This window comes from Lichenostomus cassidix, chromosome 1Aa (genome assembly GCF_008360975.1).
Source record: "Lichenostomus cassidix isolate B80296 chromosome 1Aa, HeHo_3.0, whole genome shotgun sequence".
NCBI classification, from domain to species: Eukaryota; Metazoa; Chordata; class Aves; order Passeriformes; family Meliphagidae; genus Lichenostomus; species Lichenostomus cassidix.
This window is the reverse complement of record NC_139480.1, coordinates 19,033,461-19,054,363: the sequence shown is the minus strand read 5'-3', so window position 1 is coordinate 19,054,363 and position 20,903 is coordinate 19,033,461. Positions and strand designations below refer to the sequence as shown.

General features: G+C 37.3%; 1 protein-coding gene across 4 annotated transcripts in view; it reads right to left on the bottom strand.

Annotated features, from left to right (window-relative positions):
- Positions 1-1,115: 1,115 nt before the first annotated feature.
- Positions 1,116-20,903, bottom strand: part of MOV10L1 (Mov10 like RNA helicase 1) — a 35,228-nt gene continuing 15,440 nt past the window's right edge. The window contains exons 15-27 of one of the 4 annotated variants that reach the window (XM_085041683.1): positions 20,315-20,430; positions 19,180-19,210; positions 17,869-18,047; positions 17,219-17,365; positions 16,394-16,515; positions 15,488-15,587; positions 14,922-15,086; positions 13,300-13,473; positions 12,395-12,544; positions 10,638-10,745; positions 9,838-9,975; positions 8,970-9,061; positions 1,116-1,565 (exon numbers count right to left, since the gene is read on the bottom strand). In XM_085041683.1, the coding sequence (XP_084897809.1) occupies positions 1,496-1,565; positions 8,970-9,061; positions 9,838-9,975; positions 10,638-10,745; positions 12,395-12,544; positions 13,300-13,473; positions 14,922-15,086; positions 15,488-15,587; positions 16,394-16,515; positions 17,219-17,365; positions 17,869-18,047; positions 19,180-19,210; positions 20,315-20,430 (1,592 nt within the window). In that variant the 3' untranslated portion in view covers positions 1,116-1,495. Of the gene's footprint in view, positions 1,566-7,798; positions 8,476-8,527; positions 9,062-9,837; positions 9,976-10,637; positions 10,746-12,394; positions 12,545-13,299; positions 13,474-14,921; positions 15,087-15,487; positions 15,588-16,393; positions 16,516-17,218; positions 17,366-17,868; positions 18,048-19,179; positions 19,211-20,314; positions 20,431-20,903 lie in introns of those variants that run through there. The other 3 variants (XM_085041698.1, XM_085041691.1, XM_085041705.1) reach the window with 3 other exon arrangements.

Below are 20,903 nucleotides of genomic sequence, written 5' to 3'. Positions count from 1 at the left end.
TTTGGATCCTTGGAACTACTAAAAATCCAACTGTATATGGCTCTGAGCAACCAGACCCTATTGCACAGGCTTATAGCAGCAGGGATGGACTAGGTGATCTCCAGATCTCTTCCACACTGAACCTATTCTATGGCCTTGTTACACAGGTATCATTTAATGTCTGCCTTACATCTGGAAAGACGCCCAAACCTAGGAAGAAAATATGCCTTGGGGATGTAGTGTGGTGCAGTGCTGTTTAGCAGCTGCAAATCGTGTCCCTCCATTCCTAGCTGCAAACACTGAGCTTTGTAAAGGATGTTCCCCCTAAGAGCTATTAGGATGAGATTACATGCAATACATCTAATGAAGAGCTGGATTCTCATCTATCAACATAACAGGTTTTTCTTGTAATCCTATGAATGTAGCCTTGGACAAAACTTTTTTAGTTCATGTGCTGTTCTGTTAGCTTTGGCAAACCACAGGTGCTGATGGTTACCTCTTAGTTTCTATAACCCCAACACCCTTTCTTAATTTTATTGCCCCACACAGTCAGCCCCACTTAAAAAAGTGGAAATATTCTCATTAGTAAAGCTAAACCACTGCACATGTGCTTGTAAATGGTCTGCATTTGTGCATGGCTTAGCAAGTGGGCTCTTGCTGGATGCTCTGAAATCTAGGTTTACTAATGTGGAGGTCTCCACCATTATCTTGGCTGCACTGAACTACTTACCTCTGACTAACAGGTATCAATGGTTGCATCATTTCTTATGCTGAATTTATATTATGAAATACTAATTTTGGCACAAGCCCGTTGATAGAGCATGCCTAAAGCTATAAACTGAAGTTATAGATCAAACCCATTTTGTTTGTCCACACAAAGAGGCAAAGTTCTTTATACAAACTTGGAACAGATGAAACCTTGAGAGCTGAACAGAGCAGACAGTGGGCAGGGATGGTAAAGCTACCAGTCATGATGCAGAAAATAAAGTTACACTAAATGAGCAACTTTGGAAAGTAGCAGAAAAATCAAATCAATATATTGCAGTAAGGGGAGATACTTTATATCCCATCATTATCTACTAGAATTTATTAAAAAATAGTCATGTGAAAACACCCACCAAATTAAAGGAAGCAGCTAGTCTGCAAAGAGTTTATTAAGGAGCTAATTTAAAAGTAATGTGAGTAATTTTCAACTTAAAACAACTGCTTGAACCCTGAAGAAGTCCTATTTAGATTGAAAAAAACCCACCATTTTACATGGGGAACTATGGGCTGTGTAGTCTGCCCTAAAGAGAAACTGTAGAGATCATGCTGTGTAAGTATCACAGCTAGTGGCACTCAACAAGGTAAGGGCAAACACCCTTCTGGTATGAGGGCTGTGGAATGCCTTCTTCCTTACCCTGCTAATGTCAGATCATGTCATAGTTTCTTCTGGCAAAAACTGAAGGCTTTCCGGATCTTCACCATGCTGTAATGTCTCTGTAGCTTCTTGTAACTGATGTATCTTGCTGAGAAATCAGAGAGAAGGGCAGGAGTTACACCAGGAACCCAGAAAGCCACATCTGAAGCCAAATGTATCAAATACACTTGGACAAAATGACAGAATTGGTTGATATACTCAGAAATAATTACTTGATGTACTAGATTGTTTTGAAGACTTTTCAAAGATATTAAATATGTATTTGCTAGCTCTTTGATACAGAAAATTCCAGCATATGAATAACATTCATGCTGATTCACAAGCTGCTCGATATATGACAGTAACAACTGCATAGATACTTGATGGAGAAACATTATAGGCATATGAATTTATATTAGGATATAATGACATTTTTGTAAAAGAAGAAAACGTAAAGTAAAAAAACAAGACTCAAGTCAAGCAAGACAGGTAATAGCTACCAAAAATATAATGCTGCCCCTGGTCATTCAGCTGTTTGTGGGCTGCAGCTGTTGATCATGATCCTACAGCCACAAAAGGAAAATCAGTCTTTGTAATATTAAATCACAGTGTATTTTCTTATATGAATGTAAGAGAAATACACATTTTTGATTAGTAAAAGGAATTAAACTGGAAAATAGTGTTAAAGGAATGCCAACTAGAAAAACCTGCAAAAGCCTATTTTCTGAAGAAAGAAACAAGGTGCCGTATAAACCTTGCTCTGCATCACACAGTGGAAAGCAGAAATGACTACCAAAATCTGAAATACACGGCATGGAACTGCTGGCAGCAGGAGCTGGATCAGGCTACATGGTTTCTTTAAACACAGCACATTTGTGGCTATGCAGAGGGTGTGCAGTAATTCCTTACTCTGCCAGGGACAGGGAGGTAGGTGCCTCCCCAGGCGCTGCTGATGCAGATGATGTCAGTGAGGTGGAATAATTGCTGAGGTACCTGTCTCATTCTATCTGTGCTAATGAAACCACTCAGGTGTTAATGGATTAAGACACTGCATACATGTACCACAAAATAGGCAGCAGCTGCTCAAGAATTCACACTGAATCTGTAATATCTTGGTAAAAGGGGAGAAAGAGATTCAATGTGTATCTGACCAAAAGTCATCATTTAAAGGTTTTCAGCCCCATTCATGCAAATACACACTAATGTAGAGACAGTGCACTTCTGAGTATTAAAAAAAAATCATTACCTCCTGTGCTTTTAATGGGATTTTTATCTTTGCAGTCAGTGGAGGATAGAGAATGTCCTTACACAGAGCCTGTATCTGCACTGCATAAAGCAGTTGCTTTTCAAAATATCAAATATACTCAGTAAGGAAGAAGTTAACTTTCCAGATGCAAACAGTACACAGATATTTTTTAGAAGCCAATGTTTGGGATAACCTTTAATTGGAAACTAGAATGATTTAATTTCTCACATTCTTAACCATTTCTGCATTTCCTGGTGTTTAAAATGAGTTAAGTAAATCCACAACTCCACAGGCCTGGCTGCATGGAAACTGTGGGTTTATTCACACTTTCTACATAACATTAGTTGTGCACATTTACATACAGACATTCAGGGCACAACATTAGCCTCTTCCTCACACACTCTAAGACTTTCTGCATACTCCCTACCTATTGCATAAAAAGGAGATGGGGGAAAAGAGCTGAAACTCTTTAAGAGAGCCACAGTTTCAAAACCTCTGTACAGTCCGCAAGGTTAGTCAGAAATTTAAACTACATTCCTTTTTGGGCACGGATTACTCAGCCCTGCCCAGGAAAACGTCCGAATTTCGATGGCATTGCTGAGAAGAGTGAATTTATTTCTTTGAATCCAGCCCCTATCTTCAGATTACATCAGATAAATTCCTGAGGAGTTGTTTTACCATTCAGCACAAGGCTTGCTGATACAAATTTTATCTGCAGTTCGGCAATGTCAGGCTTGTGAATTGCAAGGGCTGATGTGCTACAGGTTTCCAGCCACAAGAGCAGTGCAAAACCTCCCAGCATAAAAAACAATAAATGGAAAATTCGTTTTACAGTAAGAGCACAAGGAATTACTAAAATAGACATTTTTGGAACACAGGGTGCTCCTAGATCTCAGATGTAATTTTATTTTGTAGGAATAATGATGAGTATGATACACTGGGGACAAACAGAAGTAAAGAGAGAGAATGCAATTTTAAAGCACTTCACTATATTCAAGGGATTTAAAAAAAGGTACCTACAGTGTGTAAGAGTTGATTTCCACTTGGTTCACTGAATAATTTACTCTTAAAACTTTCTGAAACATCATTTACAGAAGGAACATGTTTGAGACCACATTAACATGCAGTTCAACCCACTGTCACTAGACTTTTGCTATCACTTCTTCAGGTATGGTATATATAAGGCTGATTCTTATTAAGTGTTACTCCTTAGTATGCTATGACTGAAGGCAGCACTCTGCTCTTGCCTGGATGTATGCAGGGTGATACAAACATTTGGACATGAAAAACAGAGCGAAAACTATGTTGAACTGTTTACATTTCTCACAGTGAGGAAACAACTGTGACTTATTTTAGGATATCTCTACAAGCAGGCAGCAGGACAATACAGACTAGCTTTTATGTCCAGACCAAATCTTTTTAACTTCAATCCTAGGCAGATCTGCAGTTTAATCTGGATAAAGTTTACACAGCAATATACAAACAGTAGCATTAATCTGCTTGTAATGAATTTATTTTTCTTTTCACTACTAATAAACTCAGTAAAAATTAATTCTGCCTTTTTTTTTTTTTTTTTGTTACATGCTTCTTTCCATGTGTATCTGCTGGCACTTTAAAAAAACAAACCCAAAACTGTTCTTTAAGTTTTCTCTTACTAGACTTTTCTATGGTGGTACCAATGACTGCATACACAAATGAGGTTCATGTACAGGGCATTATCAGAGAGGCCACACATGCTTGCAGCACACAATCATTCTTAAGACTTAATCTCTGGACATAAAGTAAAAAGGGATAATATTACTGTCACCATTTTCAGTGCAAACAAGACAGAATGTATCTGGGATGACTTCTTGCCTGGCAAGTGGTACCTAGTGTAACACACTTCAAACGAAACCTTTATTATATTATACTCTATAATATTCTATAGAGTATATAGAATATTATATGTAGAATATATATAATTTCTATATATATTATAGAAATCTCACTGAAGACTGGCAAACAAGCTGTTTGTAAAAATGGGTGATGGTTTAAGTAAAATTAATTAACAGCCTGAGAAAGTTAATTGCAACTATTTTCTAGCCTATTACCATCAATTCCTTGGGTCTAAAGTTAAAAATTGCCACATCTGACAAATGTCAAGTCTTAAAATTGGCAAATCCAGCACAACCTCAAGACTACAGAAATTTAGACAGATGGAACTGCATCACCTGCCAGCAAAATGGCAGTATGGCACACGTTGAACTTGACACGTTGAACTTGACTTGACAGTACCTGCCCCTTCCTGCACAGGCTGCTGGCAGAGGTAGGGAGCCTATGAAAACCAGCATGCTATTTTGAGGATGGAAATACACAACTGGAGGGCTACAGACAGTTCTTTTCTATGGCAAGATCTTAACAATCTGCAGAGAGCTCTCCACAAAACCGAAATGATGTGAGGTGAAAATGCCTTTTGGTCACTATTCTGTTCCATACAAAGAACATCTTCATTTTAGGCAATCTAAATGGAATGTTTATGCTGGATTTCTTCTTGTGCCTCACTTATCCCATCTGGGCACTTTGCTCATTAATTTAGGGGAAGCCAAAAGGGAGACTTTCACTATCCTTCTGCTCTCACTACCTCATCCTCTTCATTGCTCCAGGGCACAGCTCTTAGAAACAAAATGCAAACCACCAGAGGCCCTTGACTTCCCAAAAGCTATTTTCAGCAAATTGCCAAGAGCTGACAATATGCATATTTTCATGCTTCTGCCCTCCCTGCTGCCAGAGCTGTGTATGGGTTTGGCTCAGCTCTCTGTCCCAGCTGGCCTGGCCACCCGCTCTGTGCTGAGGGTAGATATTCCAGTGCAGCAGGAACTGCACCTCCTCCGGCTGGGCTGCTCTGCCCTGCCACCTCATGCTGCAGGCACTGCCATCCTCCCTTGCCCCAGGGCCACTCTGCTGTCAAGAACCAATCGAAATAACAGATTTGCAGAATTAGCACTTGTGCTTTGGAGCATAATGTTGTCTTTTTGTCAACACGGTTCGTGTGGTTGCTTTAAGTCTCACTAGGAGACACAACACCGCATCCCCTTTCCCCTTACTGTACCTTCACTGCTCCTCCAGTTGCTATGAGCCCTCTAAACACATGTAAGTACTATGATAGCCACCATCTTCCAGTCTTTCAGTGACTGGGGTCATCTCTCTGGTACTCATAGAGGGACATGTTATATTGTTTTACAGAGAATCATAGAACTAGTGAATAGCTAGTTCTACCCACCCTTCCATGGAGAGGAACACCTTCCACTAGACAGCTTGCTCAGAGCTCCATGCAGCCTGGCCTTGAACACTTCCAGGGATGGGGAAGTGTTATATTATTAGGAATGGATCTCTTATGAAAGCACATGCTTTTGCTAAGCATCACTGCATTAAAAGGCATTTAACAGAGAGCTCTCCATTCACAAAAAAGCACCAAATCCGCCAGCTTTTATTGAAGCAAAACAGTTTTTGGGGCCCTAGCTTTACTGTGTGCTAATAAGAATGTGCCCAAGCATGTTAGGACCTGACACACAGGATAGGTTTCATGGACCTCCCTTCTGCATTCTCACCTGTGTGGTTTTATGAAAGAACAGAGAAGTCACAAAGCACCACCCAGCTCCCTCAGCCACCAGCTAGAACTGCACCTTCAGGCACCCCTGTCCAGATTCAATGCTACTGCCTCTCCTTAAGAAGAGTGCACATGGAAATACTTCTCTATTATTCATCTGTGCTATCATTCCTACCCTGAATTTCTGCCACTTCTCACTTTCCCTTAATTTTCATAATGTTTAGACATACCTTTTTTCCCCAACTTAAAACTACAATGTGTGAACCATGAACAACATCATCATACTTCTACCTTTTGCATTGTGCATACTCAAATGTGTATAAACAAAAGCACTATTTTCCTTGAAAATGGTAACTGGATTCTATGATATTAAAGTGTACAAAATACAAGTGCAAAAAGACCCAAGTGTTGTTCAGGACTTGTCTACATATGACTGTTATTGTGTACTTGCTCTTTAAACTAAAAGCTCTTCTAAAAAAACCTAAAACCATGTATGATAATAGGCATTTGTCATCTGACTTTTGCTGAGTAATAAATGCATAATGCTCAAAAATAAATCAAGTAGTTTATCTTTGTAGAATCTGATGTCAACATGCAAACTATTACCATTAAAAGGTTATTAAATTGTAGCTAATATCACAATACAATCAGTCCTCTGCTACACAGAGATCATGGAAATACTAGTCAAAAGTTCTGGATGGTATCTTGCAATACAGTGAGCATCATCCATCTCCATTAAGATCTCTTCCCTGTTCTCTCAAGAGAGCACACTAACAAAAACCAAGGTTGGAAGCAGTGGTCTGTGAGATGTGGTACATCCTAACACCATCCAGAAGCAAGAGGTTTCAGAACCTTTTCCAACTAGGAGAGATCTTAGTTAAACAACTTCTTGAGCTGGATGTAGAATATTGGCATGGCATCAATGCTGTTATTTTCAGCATCACACTGCAAAAACACAAACCATCTATCCTGGCCTGTCACAACTGAAAGCAATTTAAGCAGCATAATACAACACCAAAGAGACTGGGCTGAATAGTCTGGAGTGCTGCTCAAATGCAGCTGTGACTCACCCTGGATACACTCACATAGTGTAGTCAGGGTTAGAGGTAGTTCTGAGCACTCCACCCTGTGTCATAGTAAGTGCAGGTGCCCTACAACCTGACTGGCTTTGATGTTTTACCACACTTACCATCTTGTAAGTTGCAGTATCTGTATATTGTGCATTGCAAAGGAAAGAAGCACAGTGCGTATCAGGAATGGAAGTGACATGAGAGGACTGTGAACAAGGCAAACAAAAGCTTCCTATCTTTTTCCTCCTTCATTTGTTTCTCTGTAGCCTATAGTCCTATCTAATGTGCTTCCATTTGTTACAGAAAGCCATCTTCTTGTACTGGCAATTTTTAAACACAGTGTCCAGCTGTCCAGCTACTCCTAAAGTGCTTAATCATCAAGGAGAGGACTAGGAAGAGAGAAAAACACTGTTTAATAGGAAAACACAGTGCCAAATGAAGCCAAGAGCAGAAATAATGCTAACCCATAATTTTGTTTTTATTTTGCCAAAACAAAACAAAATACTTTATTCTATAGCACATTTATAGAAAAGCAAACCACAGTTTTAATTTTCTTTTTTTCTTTAACCTGTCACATCACAGCAGATGGCTGGACTGCGGTGGAAAGCAAGAACATACTGTGTGAATTCAGCTGTGTATACAAAACTTATAAACTTCAACTGGAAGTAAGGCTTTTATGCATGTTTGGCTTAATGTACTCAGCACCAGTTGAATGGAGATATTTAATGTACCATTCCAGTTCACATCATAGATGTATTACTCTAATACTCCCACAACAATGACACCACACATCTGTGTTCTTGGGACAGTCTGGTTTTAGGTGGCATTATACAAATCTGAGAAAATTGAGAAGCTGAAACAATTATAAGGAAAAGTTTATGTAAGAGTTCTTCAATACTTTTCTCCTGAAGCCTGGAGGATTCAGGCATGCTGTTCTTTGCAGAGGCACAGTCATATATTTTAAATAGAAAAGCAAGTTGCCACTACTGTTTTATACTATTGATTTCAACTTTTTCACTTCTTAAAAAAAAAAAAAAATCTTGTTTGCAGAAACTTCTATCCATTTCAGAACACCTGCCTCTCCTTGAGGACAAAAGGTGCTTGATCTGCTCACCATTAAATTTCTTTTAAGTGTTGTTAGTTTCAAAACAGATGAGGACTGAATGCATATTGAATACCAAAAAACTAGTCACACCTGTCAATTAAAGGGAGTAACGTAAAAATCTTGCTTACCTTTCCATAAAAACCAGTTTTGATTAAAAAAAAGTAGTATAATCTACATATGATACCTATTTAACACTGTATTTATTACATGTTATCAGAAGTGACACACTTAAATTTCAAGCAGTTTGTTTTTAACTACAGTGAAATTACCTTAAACATTTCTGCTGCATACTCCCCCACCTTATGGTCATTAAGTATGCCATCATCATTTGGGGATACATAAGATACCAAAGTCAACATCAGCTCTTATTTAGTAATTAATGCTCAGACTCTCTTATGGGGTGGGAGAAAATAGGGTTACATTACATGTCATCATGTTTACATACTTACTTAGGAATGCAAAATCCAATCCTATTATGATATCACAGGTTGTTGAATCAATCTATCTTTCAAATGAAACTAGCTCTGAAAGTACTGTAAACTGATCAATATCTAGCAAGGTTAAAGTGAAGACCAGGCACTTACTTCTGCAGGCGTTCCAGCTCTGAGGGCAGGTCACAACCTATATAAACTCTGTTCATTAAACTGTATTCTAACAGTGCACAAAAACAGGGATCCTACAGGAGAAGATGAATATATCATTTTAATCATGGTGCTCTGTGAAGTAAATTTTCAAACAAATCAACATGGCACATGAATGCAAGAGATTTAATAGGACCTCTTCTAGAAACCTCTTCTTAATAGGACCTCTTCTTGTTATATATAATCTCCACAAATGGTGCAAGCATGGTGTAAAATGTGAGGAAGGTACCTACAGCTGCTCTAAATTCCGTATGTTACATGTACATGCGGGGGACTAAATTTTTATTCAGACCATTTCTGGAATACCATTTTCCTTCTTGGTTGTGAAGTCAGACATAAAATGAGATATTAAGACAAGCTGAACTTACTCCCGTGAAAGGACCATGCATGAGTTCAAAAGGAGTCCTCCTCTCTGGCATTTCTTGCATTAATTGGGAACCATCACTTCTGCCACCCTCAATTTAAAATGTGAAGGAACGACATTTTGTGAAGAATCTGATTGCATGAGGTTTTTCAGAATATGCTTACTGGACTTTCAGGCTGCTGGAGATCTTTAGACGAGGTCAGAGCCTCCATGCTGGTGACAAAAAGGAGCCTACTTCCTTTGTGCTTGGAAGTCTACTGTGTGCGTACCTGAACGGTTCATTTGTATGGGAACCCATGGAGTTCAGATATTCCCAAATGCAGACTGAGGACAATGTACAAATTCTTAACATATTCTGATACCTTCTACATCGGATTAAACCACAAAATCATTCAATTGCTGTGGCAAATAACACATGCAATTTAAAGATACAAACACAAAACTTACTTTCACAAGAACATGAGGATTTCCCACGACAATCAGCAAAGCTTTTGCTCTAGTAACCGCTACATTAAATCTCTTTGGGTTACAGAGAAAGCCCAAACAGTGTTTTTCATCATCAAATAAGACTTTCCGAGATCGCACCTAAAATTAATTATAGTTTTAGAAATAAAATAATGAATACAACATATCACAATGTAAATTTAACCTATTTCCTTACTGCAACAATCCACTCAGTTGAATGACAATTCACAATGCATCTTTTCTGCATGCCTTCTTCAGTAGTCTCATCAGTGTGCTTTGACTTAGCACATGAAAAACAGCCAAAGCAACTATAACTCATTAGTTTTACAGCTCGATTTCATCTATATTTGAAAAAATAATTTTTTTTCCTCTAAATAATGAGTTCTTACAAATGAGAGCACAGTACATACCTATAACTACTTTAAGAGGGACCCAATGCTGGATTGAAAAGCTATGGTATGATGTGGAACAGTGAAAGTAAGCACAGTACCACTGCCCTCAAGAAAAAAAAAAAAACCAAGCAAGAAAATCCCAGACTCTTCCTCCAAGCAACAAATGTGAAATACTACTACCAGAATTTAAAGAGAAAGCAACAGATTTTTAATAATCTAGATTTTAAAGAGAACAACTTTATGCATGCACTAATAAGCTCAGCTTTCAAATACTGTGACAGACACAAAAATATGGCTTCAAAAATTTTTTAAAGGCCTACATCAAAAAGCAAACACAGAGAATTAGACACACATAAAAATTCTCAATAGGACCACAGTAATTATACGTACTGTTGATAAGATGATAACCATGTACTCCTGCCCTTGAAACTCTTCTACTGTGCCAACCTTTATTTCTGCCAAATCAATACTTCTGAGAAGAAATCTAATTTTTTCCACCTACCCAAAGGAAAAAAAAGTGTTTGAGGGAATTTAGTTTTACATTTGAAAGCAGACTGCTTTAAAACTAAAACCATACCACATATACATGTATGGGCTTTAACACGGCAATGTTGAAAGGAATGACTACACCAAGCTTAGCCATCATCCACCAGTAAGATTTTAAAATACTAGCTTTTCCTACAAGAAAGTATCACAGTTTAAATACACCTCAGAAGGTGAAGGAGTACTCTCTACCATAATTTGAACAGAAGGCAAGATATTTTTAATAGACCAGATTTTAAAGAGAGTAACTTAGATGCTTAAACGCTCTTTTTCCAATGCGCATCATATCCAAAACCATGCATACCACATATGTGGCAGGGCAAGCAGCTTCCCTTAGCTCTTCAAGACTACAAAGATTCTACCTTTGCTTGCCAGGTGCATCGTGCAGAGTGAAAGACAGAGGTGAGACATGATCTTAAGTACCCTCCCAAAAGAGAAGGAGAACAAGGAGTCCCAGGCACTGGGATCCTGATATATGTGGGATTGGTGTACTGCCATCTGCTAAAAGCTGTTTAGAGATTATAACTGAAGTGCTTGAAAAGATTTACGAAGAAATCATGCCTGACTATGCTGAAGATTACGGTCAAAGACTACTTTCTAATCAGTGTTCCTGCAATACCAAGTGACTTTATTAATGTGGACATTACTATCATATGCCTTGTATCATAGGCACACAAACACATTAAAACAATCACATTAAATCACGTGAAATCATCATTTTGGGAGTGCAAGAGATTCAGTCACATCAATAGTATGAATACATATTTGAAAAAACAAATAGTAACTGCAAACACAGTCAGGTGCATATACCTAACCAGTCAGATTGGTACAAGCAAAGCTTTAATTTGCAAGTGAGATTTCTTCACAAGGGCTTGGTCTTTTCCACACACCTCACAGTGGTTCCCCCAAGCCATGTGTGCAAGGTTACAAATACTGAGATGTGAACACAAAGAAGAGTTGTGTGCACTGTCCAAAATCTGCTCTGCGACTGAAAGGGGATTATGTTTATTCTTAAAATGAAGGTAAACATCACTTAACACACCTGGATATAAATACCTTTAAAAATAAAGCACAGCATTTGAAGGTAATGTTCAGCATTCTCTAGAGGTTTAAACAGCACAAATATACAAACTGCAAGTCTGCGTACAGGACAGCTAAGAAGTCATAGTAACTGTTTCCTCTAGTCTCCTCAAGGCCACAACAAGGTGACGTCACCTACTTCACAATAATTCCCTTTTGTTCCAGTCTTCAATGCAGAGTAACAGAAACAGATTGCTGTTCCAGCTGTAGGATAAATTTTTGACTTGCACTCTTTACTTCCAACAACTGAAAAATCTGCTTCTGTTTCCAAATCGGTCTCCTTAATGGTCTGATTTTTAAAACTAAAAACCAGTAGAATGCCAGTATTGCTGTCTTTCTCTAGGTTTAGATTTCAATGGCAGCATCATTAATGATTGATAATACATGGTGTAACACAACACACAGCAGTGACATTTTGACATATGCCCCCCTGCTTTAACAAACCACAGCCACCACATAAATACATGAGATGAAATACAGCAACTTTGAAGCTCTAAAGATATCAGACCTCTTACACATTATACCTGTTTACGATATGGTGCAATCACTCCAATATCTGTCACTGATACTGCAGAGTTTTCACTTTTAGCCAGTTGGCAACAGTACTGCATTACTTGAACTGCTTCAGTTGGATTAAACCACGAAGGACTGCGACCTTCAAGTGTTTCACTGCCCTGTATTAGGGGAAAGGAAATGAGATGATGGAGATAACGTACTGAAATAACTACATTTTTATTAATTGATTATTCTTATACCTTCTGAATGCAAAAAAAGTGATGGAATGTTATATATAATCTCTCTTGCTCTCTATACACCTTTTCTAATGAACAAGTACATCTCTCATTTTATATTGTTTTTTTATACCTCTATAAATATAATTGGTATGACAACTATTTTAAGTATGCAACAAAGGAGTTAAATCTCAACTCGGAAAAATACGTGTTAACAAGCTGGTATCTTGATTCTGTGCAAGGTGGAAGAGTTCAAACCCAAGCCTCTCCAAGCAGCAGCTATTACTACTTCTCACTAACTTCTTGGAACATTAAAGAAAACCTCTTTTCCAAGGTACTGTTGTTTCCCCAGCCAAGTTTAGCCCTAATGATCCTTTAGATTTACAGGCTTGTATTCATTTTGAAGTAATAAACTCTCACCAAAAGCAATCTAAAGCAGCTGATGGTATCCTGGTCATCTGCTATGAATTTAAATTTGTATGAAAATGTCCCCACAATGCACTTAAGAGGCAGCTGCTTAAGTTCCTAGCAAACATTTGACTTCAGTAGTTGTTTCTAAAATCAGATGTTCACGAAGTCACATTACTTGCAAAAGACAGTTTAATCTTTTTTCATATACTTTCTAAAGAAAACTTTTCTACAACATCAGCCAACTGCTAGCAAGCCTATACAGTTCACTGTATGAACATTTTACATACTTTTATTCCGTGAAAAATTAATGGAAATCCCTTCCTGGGCAATTTCCCCCAGTTCAACATAGAAGTTACTACTGAAGAATCAGCACAAACTTCTAGCTCCTTATGATAAAACAATTTAGACGGCAAGGCAAGCAATGCAGAATGCGACCTGTAGTTCTTCGTGAGTTTTGTGATCTGCAAAGACAAAACCCAAAATCCGTAAGTGAAATAGGTAATTCACCAGGCTACTCAGAACACAGCTTCCAAACAGATACTACCTTACCATCCTCTAGCATTTAGCATTTCTAAAGCTGCCAAAGAGCTGTATTCAAAGCAAAACCTGCAGGTGTGATCTTCTGTAAGTAAAAAGTACATCAAAGCAGTTTTTTGAAGGACCATCTCCTTCCCCTCCAAAGGAGAAACAAAGAGAACTGAAAGTATATGATAGATAAATCTGTCATTCTCCAGTTTCTTGAAACATTTGATCTATAGATATATTCTCTTTTTTTAATAGTCAGATTATTTCCATGGAGTTTCCATGAACGTAATGTGTTTGTTTGAAAAAGTCACATTTGCCTTGACAGGCAAAAAGGGAGCATCAGAACAGCTGATAGAAGCTGGCCTTAAGACACCTGAAATGTATTTGCCTTTGAACGTAAGAATAGTCTTAAGGAAGTGTTCCAGACAGTAATACTCAGCTCAAAAAAAGGTCCTGTAAAAAGAATAAAAGGATATTCCAATTGAAATGTATCCTCAAAGCACTCACACCTCCTGCTCTCTCTTACTATGCCAATTCTCCTTAAACACTGTATATGGAACACAACAATCAAAGTCTGTGGTAACAAGATTTTAGGAGAACGTGTGACAGGTTTTTCAATAGGCTGAACCTGACCTAAAGCCCAGGGCCAAACACCCACCCTTAAATCTGCCATCAGATTTCTTCCCTTCTCTACTTCCATGGTTACCTAGTCATCTTTTGCTCTCAGTTTAAGTCTTCGAAGTATGTTACCATGAGACTAGGAAGGCATCTTATGAAACTAAACATCAGTCCTATTTTTCAGATTCAGACAGTAATTTATAGCAGCTTGAACATCTACTTGTTCAAATACGTTACCTCTGCCACTCAACATATACTTTATGTACTTCACCATACAAGAGTTTGGGGAAGCTACTCTTTAGAGGAAGAGATGATAAAGAAACAAGAACAATTTCTCTTCTTCCCTTTGTGAAACATGATGTTTGCAAAATCAATCTTTAATGAGGAGACTCTGTTTGCCTTTTTATGTTAAAAGCAGAAATTGTACTTTTTCATCTGTGGAAAATTACGTTATGAAGTTATGGTAAATGTGGACAATGAAGATGAAAGGGATTTTTAAGTTATCATCATTTACAACTACACTTTGTGAACGATATTTGAGTTATGCTGCTTAAGAATTGAGGATCCCTTCAAAAAAAAGTTTTAACATGCTGGAGGGTTCAGCACCCTTACTATTCAGACTACATATTCAAACTAATCAAGCTTTTCTAGAGAATTAGTGTTCAAGATAGACTTATCACTAAGCATCAGGGAGCAAAGTGGTGGCAAGGAACCACAAATCCTTTTTTGACTGAGCTGAAAAGGGTTAATGGGAAGTTTAACTCACCAACAAAGGATTATAAGCTCCACAGGCACCAAAAGCATCCTCATCTCTCAGATATAGCTCTCTTGATGACAGTCTTTCTAGCAATGACATACTTAATCCAAAAGTCTGTGCAAGCTTAGATTTTATTGCTGGTCCTAACTGCTTTGGATCTCCAACCAGAATAATCTGCATATGAAATTAAAAAAAAAAATCCACCTTAGATTTAAAAAAATGTTATTGAAACTTCATTTTAATGACATACACATTTCAGAATTCAGAGATCAATTAATATCAAATATTCTGCTTTCCTTCAAACGTTTGTTGCAAAGGACAGAAGTACGTTGTTATCTTAAACAGAATACATACTTTATTTTGATCTCTTCCCCATCCTGATCCAGTCCTACCACGACAGATTTGTTTTAGATGTATGTAAACAAACTCGCTCAAGTGTTGGGCATTAATATGCATGAATAAGATCTATTACAAATACTCATTTCCAGAAAATGGCTGCTTGCATTCTACATCATTCACAAAAATGAAAATACACAAGCTTTTTCCCTTTCAGTAAATGATGTTAAGAGAATTACCTGTCCATCAGCTTCTGAAATCAACCCAATAGGAATCAGACTCTCCGGTTCACTTGCTTGCCCTGCCTCATCCAGAATCACATGAGTGAAGTGTCCAAGCCTATAATTAAATAACATTAACCTGAAACAGGGCTGTTTTCAGATTAGTTCATTCTGCCACCCTGTGGTTGACCTCAGAAATTCTGTTAACATCCTTGTCAAGTGTGCTAGGCAACCCCATAGACACAGAGCAAAGATGGATATTTCTAAAAGGAAATATAGAAAAAAAACAGCCCCGTAACTTTAATTTCTCATCTTTGATTTCACTAACATACTCTGATATACACAACCTTTAATTAAAGCGTTGTTTATACCAACATCAAGACACTTAGAAAAGCTTCCCTTACTCTCAATTTTCTTGAGCTATTGAATTAAAACAATGCACTTGGTGTAGCAAAGACAATCCCCAAGCTTTGTTTCTGCCAAACAACTCAAGATAGTAAGGCTTCCAAGTGTTTTACAAAGTTAAAATCCAAGTCAGAGATGTTCTTGGTTAATAGCACTTGATATGATAGCTGTTTACAATTAGTAAAGGTGACTTGATAAAAGCCAAATACAATATAGTTTTTGGTGTGACAATCACTTTGAGCCAAAGTGATTGTCAAAAGCAGTATGATTTCCACTGGTGGCAGAGGAGAAGTTATTGTTTCAAAATTCATAAACATTACTCAAGATAGTTCTTAAATTCTTCCCATGGAGAAAGTTTCTGCTGTAACATTACTAAAACCAAGCATTTTGCTCTCTTGCACAATACAGACACAAACAAACTATTAAAACAGCCCAAGTTATAGTTCAGACAATCTTTAAAAGCTCTGAGTTTTGTGTCATCCAGCCATTTCAGTGATACTCCTATCTACAGTACTGTACCGTGTGTCTGTTTGATAAAACAATCCTGCACTGCTGCATGTTGTAATTACAATCCTGGACCACAATGCTTTCTGAATGTCATCACCATCTTTGCAGTAAGGTTTCACCATGTCATCAATTAGCTGGAGAAACAAAGGTAAAACAAAATGCCAGCCTAAAACAGAACTTTTTAATTTAAATAGAAAAGCTCTCTGAAAACTATTTTAAAAGCTGAGCAAAACACATAGATTTAGACCCATTCACACACCAAAATGAATTAAGTAATTTGCCTAAGATATGCAAGACATCTGTGCTTTATTTTAAGGATCAAAATGGAACATTTGGATATTTCATATACAAATTTATACACACACATATGTGTGCATATATACATACACATGTATACATACACCTATATATATTCACAAATACATGTTTATAGATACATGTGTGTATACATATGTATATATGTAATGAATTCACAATTTGTGTGTCTTGCATAGAGATGACTATCCTACTTACTTTCTGTGTAAGTAGTCTTAACTTGGAGTGATGAAACAACAAAAAAAATCAAATCAAACAAAAAATCCTCACCAATACATATTTGCTGCTTGTAGAGTTAAGCACTGCAAGAAAGGTTAAGATTCTATGCTCGTACAATCAAGTTAAGGATTATGATCAACATTTTCCAGTTAATCTTCTGGAAAAGCTGAAGCAATGTAATATTTGGATCCTAAATAAGCCTAAGCAGTCTAATAGCCACTGAGAGTTAAAGTGCTAAATCAGTATTTTAAGGTAAAAATATTAAAATGGAAATATTAAGTGGCAGGTATCTGTAATATTTACCTCTGCTGACCTGAAGGCAGCATTAACTCGGACCATCGTTCCTGGTTTTAAGAGATTGCTCTGATGCAGACGCAAGCAAATCAGATCTGTTGCAGCGTTTGATGGTGCACATACCAAAATCCGACTATCTGGGAGACTAAAATGTATCTACATTAAAAAAGACAGATATTAAAAAGAAAGGTTATTTAAGATGCAGCAATAGCTCGAACATCCCCATTTTATTTCACTGACTACAGAACCCAGAAGGTTTTGTACACGTGTGATATTAATTCATTCTTTTGCTGTTCAGTAACAGTCCTGTCAACAGTCCTGACTGAGTACTCTCAAACTGAATGGACCCACAACAGAATTAATTAATGATTATCATATTAATGTATACCTGTGCTTCATTAATACATTATGCACTACTGGAATCACAAGGTAGACACTGTTCACTGAAGTTTTAAAGACAAGACTTGAAAATAAGCCATTCAGAATTCTGTTAAATCCATATGAAGATGGATTTTCCTCCTTCACAGAGCTACAGAAAATGATTTAAAAAAGAGTATTTTGAAAATTCCTTGAAAAAAATACGATGGTATTTACAGAAATACTATAAATGTTCCAACATGGAAAAGACTAGAGATGACTTATTTGCTATTCACCATTACCTGTAAAATAGCTTCAATTACTGTTACTGTTTTTCCAGTTCCTGGTGGTCCAAAGAGAAGGTAAGGTGTTGGGCGACATTCACCACTCAGTATCCTTTTCACTGCCAGTTTCTGTTGCACATTCAGCATAGGATTGAAAAATTCACCATCTCTCCGTTTAAGCGAGACAGTTTCACCAACTATAGTTAAGACAAGCATATCTCAGAACTTCACATATATATTTTCAACATACGTAGATTAAAGCAATTCCAATTCACAATATGCTTCTGCAAATTTTTATTTTCTTTTTGTGGTAACAACTAATGAATTTCTCAAAAAATTCAGTTTTCATAGAATACCAAGTAGAAAGTAAGCCATTAATATTTCCAAAGTGTACTGGCTCTTTATTGAAAGCCAGAAAAAGACCATGATTACATAACCCAACAATCCATAAAAACTCTATTCAGTAATTTTTGCATCAAGCTCACTTTCTTGTCCTAGAACAGCAAAACTTGAGAAACTTCCAGTGACTGGGACTTCGGGGATAGTGCCAGGAGTTCATGATCAGTACTATGTTACAACTACTGGAATTTTTTTCTTAATCCTGTCTGAATTAATCTACCTTTGGCTTTCCACAGCAGACTCTTATTAACCCCCTTGGACAGAAGTGCATTCTAAGTAATTACTCAGAATTTCTTTAGCATCCTATTGATAAAAAAAATGACATGATCACCCTCTTATGCATTTCAGCACACTGAAATTTAAAGTCACACTTTCCAAAAAAGCGTAATAATAATCTTGAAAAAGTTTTAGCATCTTTAGCAAAGCTTTCCCAAAGATGAGAGACAGCATCCCAGTAACAAACTGAAAACTCTGAATATGACCAAAAAGTTTTGAGTAAATGACTGGGAAATGACAATTTATTAATTACAAAATATATCATCAGATGCTTGTTCCCCCTTCCCCAAAAATGTTCAAGGCCAGCCTGGATAGAATTCTGAGCAACCTGGTCTAGTGGAAGGTGGTCCTGACCATGGCAGAGGGGTTGGAACTAGATGATCTTTAAGGTCCTTTCCAACCCAAACCATTCTAGGGTTCTGTGAATTAGAGATCTTGAAGTAATGCACCAAAAGCCTCCATAGAAACTTCCTGCTAGTAGTTCTAGAATTTGTCTTTAAAAGACAGAGCCTAAGGACATCTTCAAGGTATGTTACTCAGCCCTGATTTACTGATGTGATACTTTATATTCAAGCACAGAAAATATACCAAGTTGGTTTGTTTGCAGAGTTACTCTCATGACATCTGTGACATTCATCTCCCTTGATGCCATACCTTTTGTCTGTTTGCTCTGCTTTTTCTTGACCTGAAAACAGCAAGTGAAGATGTATGTACTTACAACTTTAAGTAGACAGGCAACTATCTTCCCTAATACTTTTGAAGTTGCTAAGCTTTAATTTTTTCCCATTAAATAGAATATCTACTGTTAAGACAGAAAGGTAAGAGTAGTAGAAGAAGGTGCCAGGAATCCCCATGTTAAATTTAAGATTTCTCATCATTTGGCTCTGTTAACATTAAGTATTTATTTCACAAATACGTTGCAGGCTAAGATGAGGATTTTGAAGCCACGACTAAATAACTAGTTTGCTTCCACAAAAGCAAACAGTCACATTCCACACCACTAATTACGATGCATGGATAAATACACCTTCCTTAGTGGACATGTCATTTCAGATTGTAGCACAGGAGAAAACTGCTTGTAGGGAATGTGGTGTTGGCAAGGTTCAGGACAACATGCCTCAATCATCTTAATAATACTGATTTCAAACCAGATTGACTACTCCTTTTTGTACAGGACAAATTGCAGGTCTAAGTATTAGGAAATTAGGAAAAAATCTTGAGTGTAAAAGTGGTGAAGCACAGGTTATAAAGACATTGTGAAAAGTCTAGACAAAAGTAAAGAAATGCTGCCCACACGCCCCCAAGCTGACTTGATTTAGTGTTGGTGACAGTCCTGCTTCAAAAAGGAAAGAGCACTAGGCAGCCTCCTAAAGACCTTTCTAAGAAAAACTTCTAAATTTTATTAATGTAATATAAGTGGCAGTTAAGAAGCCTGAGTAAATCTACTCAGATCAGGATGATTACCTTCTATCTATTTTCTGCCACTGTGATTGGATTTAAGTATCTACTCAACAGTAGCTACGAAAACTAGTATAAGGCAAATCTGACAATTCCCATCATAATCACACACTTTTTTTAGTAAGTGCTTTCCATTTTGTTAGTTTTATAGTACCAGTTATCATAAATCCCCCATATCAAGGCAGCAAACAAAAACTTCTGTCACCAGAATGCAGCAGAATACAACTTTGCTATCCCATTGCAATTCCTTTCTGGCAATAGCTGTACGGTAGGTATCTGTTATCAATATGAATGGAGGTTAACATTTAGGGAACATTTGCAGAATAGATACCTTACTTTCTTGCTGTGAAGATTGTTTAAGGCCATCATCAACAGCACAATACTCTGCAGTATTCTGGGTCTTGATAGCTTGTGGTGATTGTAAGACAAGCCTTTCTGGAAATAACACTTCAAATTTAGCAGAGAAAAAGAAAGTAGAGAAATTTGTAAGTCACACAAACACTTTCCATGTTTCACTGATTAATGTTACTGTTGATACACGAGCTTACTCTGAGCTGCCAAAACTGGTTTATCAAAACAAATGGGATAAAGACCTGCATGAAGTTCATATGCATTGTTCAACTCAACCACAGAACAGGAAATCAGTGTTTTTTAATAAATTCTGAGACAACACAAAACATGGCCATTTCACTGGCTATTATTATAGCAGTATGATTCCCACATTTCTCGTTGGCTCTAACAGTTCACAAAAATTTGCTTCCACTCCTCCTTCCTGAGATGGCAAACAGATGAAATAATTTTGACAAAACCTTCTCTACACTAAGCATTGTTTTTTATTCTTAAAAATAAAACCAAAACAAAAAAACCCTAACAACACATAGAAAACTCCTTTAATGACAATTGCATTCTTCTCAGTATGC